This window comes from Penicillium nucicola (assembly GCF_028828085.1).
Source record: "Penicillium nucicola strain IBT 29836 chromosome Unknown utg000017l, whole genome shotgun sequence".
Lineage (NCBI taxonomy): Eukaryota > Fungi > Ascomycota > Eurotiomycetes > Eurotiales > Aspergillaceae > Penicillium > Penicillium nucicola.
The window spans coordinates 21,723-36,715 of NW_026643141.1; the positions used below are offsets into that span (position 1 = coordinate 21,723).

At 47.6% G+C, this 14,993-nt stretch overlaps 2 protein-coding genes across 2 annotated transcripts; one reads left to right on the forward strand and one right to left on the reverse strand.

Moving 5' to 3' along the window:
- Window positions 1-2,943: 2,943 nt before the first annotated feature.
- Window positions 2,944-3,258, reverse strand: N7511_011577 (uncharacterized protein; the record flags this gene model as incomplete). Its single annotated transcript, XM_057133942.1, has 2 exons — window positions 2,944-2,967; window positions 3,061-3,258. 2 exons carry the CDS (start codon window positions 3,256-3,258, stop codon window positions 2,944-2,946), a joined length of 222 nt encoding a protein of 73 aa, XP_056978411.1.
- Window positions 3,259-4,307: 1,049 nt separating this feature from the next.
- On the forward strand, window positions 4,308-4,862 carry N7511_011578 (ankyrin repeat domain-containing protein; the record flags this gene model as incomplete). Its single annotated transcript, XM_057133943.1, has 1 exon — window positions 4,308-4,862. The coding sequence occupies one exon, from the start codon at window positions 4,308-4,310 to the stop codon at window positions 4,860-4,862; it is 555 nt and encodes a 184-aa protein (XP_056978412.1).
- Between the last annotated feature and the right edge of the window lie 10,131 nt (window positions 4,863-14,993).

Here is a 14,993-nt window from a genome sequence, read left to right on the forward strand (position 1 = left end):
CAGCGCCGCAGCCCTTCGCATGGCTAAATTTAGTTGCATGTTTTTTGTGCAGCTGAGGATGCCAAGTTCCAAAAAAGACACAACAATTAATGATTTTTGTTCGTCTACCTTTCACGTACACGCCACAAAAGATAAGAAGCCGACCTTTTGAGGTGCGTAGAGGTCAGAAATCATGCCCAGCGACAGCACCCCTTTTCTTTGCACTCGTATCGAAAAGCTCAGAAGAGAAAACCAACAAATACCTTCAACTAACCCATTCCTGGAACGAAAGCTCAGAGAAATCAAAGACAAGTCTCGCTCTCACCCACTGAGGACCCAAATGCTCGGTCCGGTATGCGTACAATAAATCATACGCTATGTCACAGTTTCGCTTCAACTAAGATCTACATCTGCATTGCAGACAAGTATCTATGTCAGCCTAGTCTTATTGGAATCTCTGCCAGCACATTGGGGTCTGCAGATGCAAGAACAAGTCTTATTCGAAAACTTTTGTGGTCTGTTCACGATAGGACGGAAACAAATGGGAAAACTGCAAGCACTGTAGACAAGAATTCATGTTGTGATTTTCGGCAGAGCAGGGTCGACACTGCTGCTTTAGATACATTACTTTTGCTACTGGCTATCACAGAATATGGGCTACTATCATGGGTTGTCAATGCGCTGTATGTAGCAGGATCCGCTGGCCGTGACTCTACTTTATTACGTAGCTATGTGGCCGACCCATTCATCGTACGTGCAAACTCTTAGCACTTTTTTGTTGTCACAATTATCACCCAATCGCCTTGATCAATTAGTAAAAGTAACGCCCGGAGGACCATCTGGGAAACACGTCATGTCAACGTTACAATGTGCTTGGGGTTTCAAATCCGCAAACCGTTATGGACAGAGATCTCCGTGATGATGAATGCCAGAAATACCACAACAAGCTTATCTGAAGGTAACGCTATCTAGAGACTACACCATCTGCGGGAGTCCTCACTTCCATTCTTCTAGTATTTGAATAAATAAATATACAGCGTCCACAAATTTGCAGCAACTTTCTGGGACTAATACAAAAGTTTGATTTGACGTACTCGCAATAAGTCAGTTTATTTGGTATTAGTCTCCAAATTCATTTTTTGACCACCGTTTTCAAAATGGTCGACATAACGCGCTAACGCTGTTCAGGCCCGATTAAGGGATTATACCTTGATCAACTGTGGGTGTTTTTGGAAATCACATCTGGAATACGCAGGTAACATAAAACGGTTTTCCAAAAACATTGATACGTCTAGCGTTCCTGGGTATTACCGAAAGTCAAACTGAGTGTTCATCAGAGTCTATCGTTCGTTTTTTTATCTCCGTTTTCCCCCTTGCTTTTCGTAAAAGTCGGGCTTAATGCATTCTAAAAAGAACCGTGCTAGTGTCACAGAGACTATACAGCATATTGCGGTGAGATCAATGCAACATATGCGGAAGACAAAGTTGAGAGAGCGTTTCACCACTTTGCACTGTTGACGTTCAATGAGACATAGTCGCCGATATCGATCCAATCAGTTGAGCATTCACCCGGAACGCCACCTATCTACGAAACTAAGTTATAGTAGTCATGGTTATTAGTGGTCTTACATAAAATCAGTCTAAATCCCAGAACTTGACTATCCCGCGTATCAACTTAGGATGCTTCATGCGCCCTGTAACGATAGGCCTTCGTATTAACCAATCCTGTATCGCCCCTTCATTTGCTATTGTATTTTTCAGTCTCTCGTCCTTTGGCAGCCCTGGGAATTGAAAAAAGATTGAAGGATGAGAGCATTTCGTTTGTTGCATCTGACCAAGCACCGGTCAAGAATGGTTCCGCAAATAGGAAAAGAACCAATGAGAAGACTGATGATTATATTGGCCACCATCCTTTTATATAGCGATGGAGGGAGCTTGGTGCCCAACCTCCGACAACCATAGAGTAGCCTCACCGCAAGGGCAGTGTTAACGATATCGCCGATGCTGTGGGTACAGTCAGTAAGATCAGACACGGTGGAAAAGACACAGCAAACCGCACACTGGAACGAGTCCAATAAACAGACCCCAGTGGTCAAGCCGTTGAGCCCGGCGCTGAATCGCATTGAGTCGTTGTGCGTGCACCTCCGGTAATTCCTTTGAGTCAACGGACCCATCAAGGTCAATCAATGCCTTGCAAGGAGACAAGGAATACTGATCAGGAATCTGAGCCTTTATGGGCCATCCTTCGACTGGGGGCGTATTTACATTAATGTAATTGAGTCTCTTTCGCCGTTTCAAAAGAGTGAATGGATATTTGAGCCGACGCAACATGTTTCAGTGACACCCAATGTAGGGATATGGCACTAGGAATAAATACACGACACGAGAGAAGCCGGCTTCGTAAGACAGGTACAGTTCAAGTCACAATTGGACACCGGGATCTAAAAAGGGTCTTTCGCTCCCTAGATTTGGATATCCGGGGGTTGAGCCCATTTGAACATGCTCAGGGTCATCCCAACAGCGCTTATGGTCGAATAGTGGGGCCATTGAAATAATGGGCTAAGAAGAGCCGATGGCCCTGCAATTGGCTGGGAGCTGTCTTTACCTTCGATGCATCATCGACTCAATCTGTCTCTCTGTGCTCCATTTCAGGACTGCAATTTGACAACTGGTTCTTTGTCCATATATCACTGGCCAGCAGAGCGACTGCGGTAGATAAAGTCTGTACTCAATCCTATTGTCTGCTACCATCTTAGACCCTCATGGATTTTAACGACCTTCGAGATCTTTTGGTAGATGTATGAGAATTTTGATTCACACGAGTTGACTAGAACTTACAATGTGCTAGGACATCGTCGAGGAGTTCTTTAAATACTTAAGTTGTCCAGAGACGACGGGATCGCAAAAAGAGCATATAAAACGAGAGGAAAGAGATTATTTTAGGAGAGCTCTCCCAGTCATGGATCAAACGACGGTCATCATGTTACTCTATGCCAAAGATATATTCTCTCGGTTCTTACAATTATTAGCAGAAGCTCGGTCTATTAAGAGTCTATCTGGGTTCCGAGCACTCGCACTTACTTGTTTCTTAATATCCCAGAAAGGTGAGGTGTTGACGCCAAACGAGAGACTTGGACAAGCTGATTCCTTCCATCGCCAGTACTCCACAGAGATTGGCCCTGTATCGACGAGCCAGTATCGCACAATGGCGTCTTGGAAGGTGACTATCAGCATGTGATCACTCGCATGAACGCTCAAAGTGTTGCCGTTATAGTACATATGGAGCAACAAGTCCTCCAACTCCTGAACTATGACCTGAAAAGTTCGGGATGGCTGAACCAGGTAGACAACTGGTCCTGGATTCTTTCAAAGAAAGAGCGGCAACAAGAAGAGACAAGGGCCAGTAAGACGCGTTTGGCTTATCCTTATTCTCTTGTGCACGATCTAGAATCGGAGATAGATAGACTTGAGGGTCTTTCGAGCATAGACAAGCGAGCATTGGAGAGGCAACAACGCATTCTGGAAGCCATACGTCTGGCAAAGCCCCACCTGTCTGGATCTTGGCTGAAAAGAATCAAAATGGCAGAAAAACGAGCCCACCAGGTCGGCAGTGCAAGGGGTAGCGGAGGCGAAGGGAATTCGGAATCTCAAACCCCAAATCCCAATTCTAGACGCATTCTTAGAAGAAGTAGCAGGCTACGTACGCTACAAGAAACAAAAACCTAGCAAACGGTATGACGGTCAAGTTCTAGGCTCAAGTCACGGGGCACACATGCAGATACTGATATGGATCCAGGTTGGCCCGGTATATGTGAATAGGTGTGCTTTCTTATCTATGTCCATGGCATATATCCACGTTTGTCTCTACTAACAATTCCACACTTTATTTCAAAAGAAGATTTCAGAGAATTCCCATCTTGCATATTGTAGGAGCCTGAGTAGTGCAGAAGATCGGATGGGTGAGATCTACTTGCAATACCTTTTGATAACCGAGTTAGAACGCGGTAGAGATCAAGCGAGCTTCATGATCCGAGGCCTGTTGGAATATTGAGCGGTGCTTTGGTCCGATCACGTGCAGAATATGACTGACGTTGGACAAAGAAATAACGAATTGCGTACATCACGGGGACCAAACGCACATAAAACGGCTTTCCCGGCGGTTTCCTTTTTTTGGAAGACAGCAATTCTATACAGTTCCGTGCGATCAACGAATGCACTCACTGTGGCAATATTAAAACGGCCAGGAAGGGAACATCAGTAAGGCCGACAATAGAGGAACAACGCTATTGATCTGGGCCCCGCAGAAAACAACCGACAAAATCGTGCAGATGCTGCTAGAGCGAGGAGCCGATGTCAATGCCCAGGGTGGATTTCACGGAAATTCGCTTCAGGCAGCTTCTTCTCAAGGACACGACGAAATCGTGCAGATGCTGTTAGCAAGAGGGGCTGATGTCAACGCCGAGGGTGGAGAATACGGAAATGTGCTGCACGCTGCTTGTTCTTTTGGACATGATAAGGTCGTGCAGATGTTGTTGGGAAGAGGAGCCGATGTCAATGCCGAGGGTGGAGAATCCGGAAATGCGCTCCAGTCAGCTTCTTTCGAAGGACACGACGAAATCGTGCAGATGCTGTTGCAAAAAGGAGCCGATGCCAATTCCCAGGTTGGATTTTACGGAAATCCGCTCTACGCAGCTTCTTTTCAAGGACACGACAAGATCGTGCAGATGCTATTAGAGCAAGGAGCCGATGTCCACGCCCCGGGTAAAGAATACGATAATGCGCTGCACGCTGCTTGTCTTTTTGGACACGACAAGATCGTTCAGATCCTGCTCAAGCGCAGAGCTGATCAATGTATATGGTTTCGCTTCCCTGGAGCGGGTTGAAAAAAATCATCAGGTTCGGGGAATATACAGTATTATTCAATATTATTCTGGTTCCCTCATCCTTATCTGTCGACCACTTCGGTAATAGTGCAATAATACTCAACTTTAGCATCTTTGATTAGAAAAAGAACCCAAAATCATCATTATGAGAGCACGCGGCCATGTACCACGTAGTTGCTTATTGTCGAGACAAAGCCATGTTGAATGCATTGTAAAGACTTGAGTGCTTTCTTCGTTCTTCACATTGTCTGGTCAATGAGCGAGCTTTTCGATCATCTGCCGGACCTATTGTCTATCTTACTCACCAACAAGATCAATAAATAGCCGCAGGCTGAAGCATACCTTCGATACAGGGGAGAATTCTAAAAGAACCTTCACCTTTATGGCGCTTATGACGCCAGCTACAGCTTTGATAATCCAAGCTCGAGAGGTAGGTCACAACACAGTAACTTGCCAAAGAAGACCGGAGAAGCCGAGCCTTAGCCTCAATCCGATTCTAGGCGCATCGCAAGCGGTCAAAGTAGACAAACAACGTGAGCTCAGCTCCGTTTATCTCGAGGGAATGTGTACATGAAGGTTTCTGATAAAGTACCGTAGACAATAGATTTAAGCCACTGTGATAATTGACCGAAAGGAAGTTTTATCGCCCCAAGGTGAAATAAGGGGGACCTAGGATTTTGCCGTATCCGCAAGTTCATCATTAGGGTTTAGGGTTTTGGGCTTAGGGTCAAGGGTCAATTGGAACCTGGCTTTCTTACTCCTCCCTCTTTCATGACTTGATCGTGACTCTTACCTTTTGTGTCCTCAATTCCTATGCGACAACTCAATCTCAGGCGAGTATCGTCAGAAAGTTGGTAATTTCTCAATTCGTTCACTGACAGAAAAACCATGGGCGGAAGCCAGTTGAACGCAGTAGGATCTCGATCCTGTTTCCAGGTTACGTGCAGGGATGTCCGTCCCTTCTGAACTTGAGATAGAATAATTCTCGACGTAAAAAACGCACATTGGCTAGCCGTTATGACATAAAACCACTCACTAGAGACAGATATCTGGCTATGGGTCCCAAGTAGAGAGAGGGCAGAGGGTTTATAATAAGCTCTGAATAGACAGACTATAATGCATGTTTATCCCATATACCCAGGTTCGACATGCAGACCGCAACGGAAAATCGAATCGGCTCTGACTATTTGAATCCCAAGCGAGAAAACAAGACGGTGGTATATCACGATAAATGGGCCTGTCCTACGATAGGGGGCTATACGAATGTTGCACAAGGGCATAGGATGGATTCTTTGCGAGGTGGGTTTTCAGTTACGCAAAAGGCACGTTGCCATTCTGTTGGCTGGTCACAAGCAGGGTCAAGATCCTAATCAGTTACCCGGTTATCTGCAATTCCCGAAAATGATCCAGCCTATGTCAACGAAGGAATCCTCATTCGAATTTCAACTTACCCTAGAGGCGGAAAAGCAGGAATATCTGAAAAAGGCATAATGCATGGGTAGCCTCTCACGATGGATAATACAGCAATCAAACGCAATACTTACAGTAGCCAGTGTCGATGCAGATGTCTTCTCATCTAAATCAGTGAACCGATGGCATCAGTAGTTGCCTTGGGGATTGATTGGGACTTGGCTCGTTGAACTGAAGAAAATTTATCGCACAGAATACGTAACATTCCGTTATGAGCATACTGGTCAGCCTTTCCTATAAGTGCCGTCGGTCCGGCCAGAGCTCAGTCTGCTTCAATTCTAGAAAGTCTTGAAAAATGCCACAAACCCCTTTCACGTTAAAGTGGCTGATTGGTGCGCTTCTTTCTCTCCCTGCAATTGCTGCGCCGCCATGGACGACCCAAATAAATACCACAATGTGCAACTGGAACGGGTTTCGTGGTAAGTCGCACCGCACTAAGCATACAAATCGCACGAGCACAACGTTGATCCGACCAAGGCTTCCAACTTCGGCAAACTATCATACTGAACGGCGGCTCCTTATGGTGGCAGAGGTTCGTGACCTTGTGCTTTCATGACCCACACTGACCCTTCCCTAGCGGGTATTCCGATGGATCCTACGGCATACCAGCAAATGACGGTAACAAATCGACAGCTGTTACGACGGTCCATGAAGAATAACAGCTGATCGTTCCAGCTAGGTGGGAGCCCATTTTATAGCCTGTCCCTCGCTGATCGATTCAACAATGAAACGACCAACACATCTAGCCTTTTTTCAAAGGCACCCAGCCCGACCGTGGCCCAAGTGAACTTTGAAGATGGCGCGATGTTTGGGAACGATCGAGAAATCATTCTCTACGGGTAAGTCCCGTCGCCCCGTTCCCTTGTCTCGAGCTTATTCTGACAGCGTCTTCTCAGGGGATTAACCAGGCCAATGGACAGCAAGGATGTTCCCGACGCGAGGGAGGTTCTTGGATATCGATATCTGGATACAGCCACAGGCCGTGATGAGGGATCGTTTTTTAATTCGTCACTACCAAGCAACGTGACTCGCTACGTCACAAATGGGGGTTCGGTATCGGTGCCCAGCGAGGACCTGGCTTTTTATTTCGGTGGCATGCGCGGTCAGGACTGGGGACCTATCACCTCGGACGATGCATCGGCAAACACGTCGGCGAACACATTGATTGCAGTCAATTTGGCAGCCACTGGTGATCAGAAACTCTGGCGGAACTTGACGCTGCCCAAATATGTCGCGAGCCGAGCAAACCCGCAAGTGGTGTGGATCCCCGTTTCCCGGCAAGGCGTTCTAGCAGTAATTGGCGGGGTGAAGATCCCAGAAGAATTATATCCGTCGGGTCTTTCATCCACGCAGCAAGAGCAAAATGTAAGACTCCACCCGCTCTTCTGGCCCGAAGAAGAACCTTGGTTAACCCAGCATAGTCCCTGACCGACCCGGATTTTATGACTATTATTCCAATTTACGATATCGCGCTCGATAAATGGTATGTACGCTGTCGGCCTTCCCGAACTGAACGCAAGCTTCACTGTTGATACATCTACAAGGTATCTCCAAAATGCCACGGGCGATATTCCCTCAGGGGGTCGTTCCTCGTTCTGCTCCACGCTGGCTTCGGCATCGGATGGCAGCTCTCACAATATCTACATCTACGGCGGCTATGACGGACAAGATTCCACTACTGCCCCTTATGACGATGTGTACATCCTCTCCTTGCCATCCTTTATCTGGATCAGGGCCTACTCCGGGAAATCTGGCCATGGTCGCAGCGGACATCAATGCTTCGGTATCCTACCGAGCTACATGTTAGTGGTAGGGGGTCTATACCAGGATCCATCTATTTGCCTCGACGGTGGCATTCTGCAGACATTCAGCCTGAATGATCTGGAATTTCAAACAACATACTCTCCAGAGGCTGTCGAGGAGTACCATGTACCAAGTGTGGTGCTTCAGGAAATTGGAGGAACGTGGGTCATTGATCTTGCCTGGCGAGCCTGCCAACTTCGGTAGCTGACCAAGACTAGAACAACAGGAAACGCCAGTCGAACTGCACCCGAATTGTGGGGAGACCCTCACCTCAAGTCACTGTTTGATACCCCGTACACGAAGACGGTCACGACTTGGTACCCATATACCACATCGGGAAAGCCGCTGCCACCAAAAACTACGGCCACCCAAGCATCCAGGCGTCAGAAGGATGGCTGGATCATGCCTGTTGCTGTCGGCGTGACTATCCCCACGGTCGGAGCAGTCTGCGTAGTTCTTATGTGGTTCGCTATCAATCGTAAGCGTCATTTGCAACGTGGTTTGTGCCACTGTAGCCCCCAAAGCCGTCATTGGCTACATATGCTCTGTCTCAAATCCGATCGGTCTCGACCAAATGAGGCAGATGGGGCCCCGGTCGAGCCGCAGCCCGTGGTACGCTCCATCCGCATTGTGGGCAACGGAGTCAATGAGCTGCCAGCTCACGTTCCCCCATCGGCCAAGTCAATAAGATCTTCTATCGGGGAGACACCGACATGCATGTATCTGCGAGGACTGGACGCTCCAGGGGGATCGGCAAAGTCCTTGGAGAAGATGCATCTCCCGCCATAGGGTCGACATTTCTGATTGATTAGTTATTTTGGCGAGCGCATACCATGGGGGAACCTGAAGGATCGGCATGAAAGAGGCTTCTTATTGACTTGGTGCGAGTATGGAAGGAAGCGGTACGATCGTTAGTATGAAAGATGCGCAGAATATTGTAGCTAGATCTCATGTTTACCAAATTGCATACCATTCACAGCAGTACGTGGGAGAGAGGATCGCTCACTATATCAATCAGAATGTATCACGCAACCAAGGCGTCTACAATTTGGACAAGTTGATAAGACCAGAGACAAGATACGAAGGTGGGCACCGCGATGCATGAATAATGGTCGGTATTCTGATAAGCAGCGCTGGGTTCGAGCTCATCCTCGTAGTACTGTGTAGCTCGATGCGACGATCTAGCGAGGCGGAGCGTTCTGCTCATTGGGTGATATCACCATGTATCCAGTCAACTTGACAAAATCTTTGAGCTTGTGCTTCTGTTTAAGACGACTCAACTTGTCTGCCTTCTGTTGGACAGAGACTGGTAAGATATGGCAAACTCGTGCGTCGTAGCGACCCGACCTATCTCCGCCCGACTCATATCCTCGAGTGGGCCACGGACTAGCCCTTTAAATACCTAGCCCAAAATCCCAAACCATCGAACCTTTCCATCTGCTCTCGGATTTATTGGGGTACCATTTTTGGTTGCGTCGAGCCTGATAATTGCTGTGCAAGCTCACACGTTTCCGTCCGTCAGAAATCACCAGTCTGGTTTCTGTAAGAATCTCCACCTCCTACGCCTTTCATGACCAGACCAGTGTCCTCTTCCTTCACTTTACCGACTAGCCAGAAACAAACATACAGCCTCGATGGCGCGCCACAAAATAGTGCGGAAGCTTGACTCGCCAAACGAGCTTGCCACTCCGATCATCAGAGACATTCTTGGTCGACCACTGAGCCACATCCTGGAAGATGAGGTGAAAATCCCCGTGAGAGACATGTACAGTTGGGCTCGTCGATCCTGCACCGATCGCATGGAAGAAATCAGGAAGAAAGGAAAGATCACGCGTCCGATGAATGCGTTCATGCTTTACCGGTTTGCCTACAACGAGCATGTCAAGGAATATCTGCGGCAAAGAAACCACCGCAGCAACGGCCAAGCCATCTCCAAGGTCGTCGGTCTAGGGTGGCGGAACGAGAGTCCGATCGTTCGTTGCGTTTTCCAAGAACTGGCGGACATTGAGCGACAACATCACTCTACCATGCACAACGGGATCAACGATTCCGCCAACAAGAGGCGCCAGCTGCCCATGAAGCGGACGTCATCGCTCTCAATTACTGCAGATACTGAAATATGCAGTGACTCTGCATCCAGTCAAGGCAGCCAAAGCCCTACCGTGGACATCATTCCACCAGTCCTGGAACAATCAGAACCGTATTTTGCTCACCCTTGTGGCCTACAGCGGCCTATGGTAAATGACTTGACTACGGATAGCTCACCGGTGGCCTCGGAAGTCTATTTTAATCCTTTGCTGGATAATATTCCTTTTGAGTATGGCGACTTGGAAATTGCCGGCTATCAAGACAGCCTCTCAGACAAGCTCTGGTTTGAGTTGCATGGCCAATCAATATGCATGAGCTATATTGATCCTACGGTTCTGATCCGGTAGAGCACCGGGCTAGCAGCTTTTGCTGTACATAGCAAAATGGCCGTGACAGTCGGCATGGTTTCGCTCCAGCTGAAGAGGGGCAGAAGGAGAACAAGAGGGAAGGAAGAGATAATAATGTTTGTTTTGGCACTGTAAAGCAACTTATGAGAAACTGTCAAGTCTTCATTCCCTCACATACCGGATAATCAGGTAATCCGATAGCGCTATTCCTTTGAGCACCACAGAGGCAAGAAAACGAAGTCCACATTTGTGTTCCCGTCAAATCCGAATCAAGGCGAAGCACTCTATTTTCAGGCAGCGCGCCACGTTGATACCGCCGCAGCTTCTACTATCATCAACCATGGAAGCAAGTCTATTGAAGGACAATGATGGGAATCAACCATGGCCACTAGAAGCTGCGGTCGAAGCACACTACTTTTTGACAGCCGTGCCTGAGATCCATTTTGTCATATGCTTGGACTCAGTCACTGTCTTTTAGGGCGTAATATAATGCAATATATGCCTTTTATTTCTGCGTCGTTTTTCTGATCAACAGTTGCGATAAAAGTAGAAGCCATGCTGGCCATTTACCACATTCAAGATAAAGGAGGATCTTGAGCGCTGCGTATGAAGTATTGTCTGATACTTCCAGGCCAAATCACGAGCTATCGGATCACCGTGTGCTCGTCCGCCTACTTTCTTTGATGTTCATAGGACGGTGAGCTAGAGTTTTGATAGAATTTGGAGTGAAGGAGTTGAAAGCTAATGTCCGTTCTGATATAAAAGGACCTTTAGATGTCGTGTCATGATCAGCGATGTGGTGTTCAAGAATTTCGTCAACTAAAGCAGCAGGTCATTCCGATATCAACATGGATATACCCACCTCGCATCCCCAATCCAATTAGCAACGGCACTTTATCATACCCTCATCAGAAGCTCGAACATCCTGTCTATTCGGTGAGTCTGGCGTCTAAAACGACGAGAGCGAGAGAAATCCGCGCCAGTAAAGTAGGGGAAAAATGAAAACAAAACTCAGAAGGGAAGGAGAGCAACAATAGCGTGATGCTTGGGTCTTGTTAGGTATGAGAGCCCACCATACATTTGAAAGCATTGGTCAAACGTCGCTGGCTCCTGATACCCTGGGAGGGGCATGTGGGGATGGTAGTAGGTTGAGTTTGGAAACAGTACAGTACAGGGACGCGATTTCCAATATTTTTCACAAGAAATCTCGAAAAAAAGGTCACTTGGGCCATCTATTGTCCAAAATAGCCAATGAAACCCAAAAACCCAACGTCCGTATATACGCCTTGAAATCTATGGCAAATCAGGTACAGCGGAGATCGAAAACTAGTGCGGTTCTTCATGTATGCATTTTCTTTTATAATCATCCCCGCTCCTTTTTTGTAATAAGAGCTTCATCCTGAGCTCTGGGTATTGACCGCACTTGTCGTAAGCCCTCACACCATGATTTGTTTGTGGGGTTTCTCAGTGCTCTCTTGACTCCATACTAGAGAGATAGTTCCCACCAAGATAGAAATTCGCCAGAACGAATCAAACACTTGGCCAAGAAACAATGATCCTCATTCCAACATTATCTTCCAAGGAAAGTGAGCACACCAGTCCCTCCATAAGTATCACCCAAGACCAGGAAACTCATCACCGAGCTCCGGCAGCTGGCATAGGTCGAAAGCATTGAGATCGGTTGGCGGATTTGAGTTGGACACCAATGCTGGATCTATGTGATTGGAGTCCTTCTCTAGATGTGAATTCAGCTGCTCACATCTATAGAAAAAATCAGTCAGTAAAGCATGCGGTGACGAGGTCATGCATACTCACATGAGCGCGAGCTTGCTACACGTTTCTTGAATCGCATCTTGTACCTTCTGCAAATTGTTGCCACTTTCACTGTTCAAGCCCAGTATAGATTCAATTTTCTTGAGACGGGCTTCATTTTCATCTGACCCGTGCCGTGGATTCAAGATATGCCTATTCTGTCTCGGTTTAGTCACTCTCGTGGCATTCGGTTGATTGGGGATATGCTTTGGAGCAGGCAAAAATGGAAACCGGGGCAAACTAGGGTAGCTTTGGGGAGGGTAGCGCGTTTCCAATGATCTGTTCATCGCGTACCTGTTTTTGAGATCGCTGGAATAGAGAATGTCCAGGAAGGGCTTCTCTCTTTGCTTTAATACATGGAGCAAATATGGAGCAGAGCCTCCAAAAATAGGACGAACGAAATGGGAGTGCAGTAGTCGTTCTAAAATTAGCAAGCAATAGGTTTATTTTGGGAGGGCATCACACATATTCATGGCCACTCGCAGATTGGCATTCATTCCCCCTCGGTCGCAAATGTGTCCCAAATGTGAGGACCCATACTTGGGACACCCAAGCGACGATGCCTTGGATGGACTTGCAGTGTCATGTCGGTCTCCGAGAACACCTCAAATTAAACTACGAGAAAAGTGTGGCTTCGCAAGGGTAGCAAGGCTGTAGGGACGAAATTCCGGAAAGATAAGCCAAGTGGCTGCGAAAGGACGGAAATAATTGGAACACAAAAACGGATCTGATCTGCGCCGAAAGTAGCTCGCAAAGGGAAAACATGTTCATGTGTCAATTCGAAGCGGCCAAAGTATATAATGAATTATTCAACGGTTCTACTGTAAGTAGTAACGTTAGCGTTTCCTTTGCGGCCGGATATGGGCGAGCAGAACAAGCTCATGATCAGTTACAGCGGCAACTGAAGAGACCAGACAGGTTCATCAAATAATGTGGAAGCTATGAATTCCACCACATGGCCTTGTCTTACAGCGACTACGGTGGGTCGACTAAAGAGGAGGCCAGATGTGATGAAAGCACACCCCGCCCTTACGATGGCTAGGCAGCAATTATTGAGAACTCTCAACAGATCAATATAAGGCTGCAGTAGACGAGGATCTATCAATGGTTCGCGAACCCCGCCAGCGGGCTAGAAGCAATTATCTATTGGATTGTACACGTGGAGCCCAACTCTGTAGAAGAGAGCAACGTAGCTATGCCAGCCAAAAGCTGCGGAAAAATTCTGCCTCCAACCAGAATTCAATTTGGATGTACATTGCAAGTCCAGCGGTAAAGGAAAATGAATCATCGTATTACTTGCATAGGACGTCTGGGCTGCCAGTTGACAGGGCACCGTCTGAAAGATTCTCCGCTGTTACGTCTTGCTCTGGATCAAAGCTCACTTAGTGTGACAGCCGACATCTAACTTTGGACTATGATCTTGCTGGTAGGATTCTGAATTGTCCGTTTTGTCTTCGGGTGACCCGTAGGTGGTTTGTGTTTGCAAACCAACGATTTCCCTTTCTTTCTGCCATAAAATCTTCTCCGACGAACAGTTTCCCGGTCTGGAATTAGCTTGTAATCCTCTCCCAACCGCTTCTTTTTGCCACTGCTCGAGGAGAACGAGGTCGTCATGCCATGACGGTCGGTGGTCCTCAGTACTGGCATCACCTCACGATAGACCTTTCCGGAGGCGAATTCGGCCAAAGCGCCGAGACGTAAGCCTTTTGCCTGGCAAATAAAGCTCAACTAGCTGCACCTTAGATGTAGTTTACAGCCCAGGTGGCTTCGGTACGTACCTTGAGAGCCGTCAATAAGGCTTCCCCTATGGCACCACTCTGAAGATCCGTGGGCTCCTCGGTCGGACGGCGGGTGACATTCAATGCTGCTGCAAGGAGATCAACACGAGCAAGCATCGATGTGCGATCGCAGCATCCATGGACGCCGTCACTCTCACAAAATGTATCGATGCAGTGGGAGCATGGCTCCTTGAACTCTCCAATCAAATCTGTAGCGAGCTGGACCAGTGCTTCGTTTGTCCTGGCCCAGCTCCCAAGTTCGTCGGGCTCGATATGACAAATCGCCCCTGGGCTTGCATGAGTACAGGACTGATCATATGTGGCCCGCTGACCTACCAATCTTCACAATGCCATTGTTCGATATCAGAATGCTTTGTAGATTGAGCTTGGTATGGTGCAGCCCTCGAGATGCCAAAATTTCGGTTCCGGTCAGGACCTGTCCCAAGTCAGTCAAGTAGGCTTAGAAAGATGGTGCATTCAAGAGCACCTGCTTGACAATCGACCAAATCTCATCGTGACAGAGCATATTTGGCCATTGCTTTGTGCCCAGCACTACGTCTGCCAGAGTCATAAACGCGTGCTCGGACACGGTAAAGAAGGATCTCTGATCCACATGGAGAAAGGCTTGAACCGGCATAAGCAGATGCTTCATTTGATTTCGATCCAACCCCCAGGATCGGAATCGTTCCATAAGCTTCTCGATTGCATGAGATGATCGCCCTATGAATTGCGCTGGGTACTGCCGGATTCCATACAGCTTTGTATCATCCTGAGTTGCATCATGTCTAGTCCTTACCTGATTGGTCGCCGTTCGCAAGCTGACGGTGGTCATC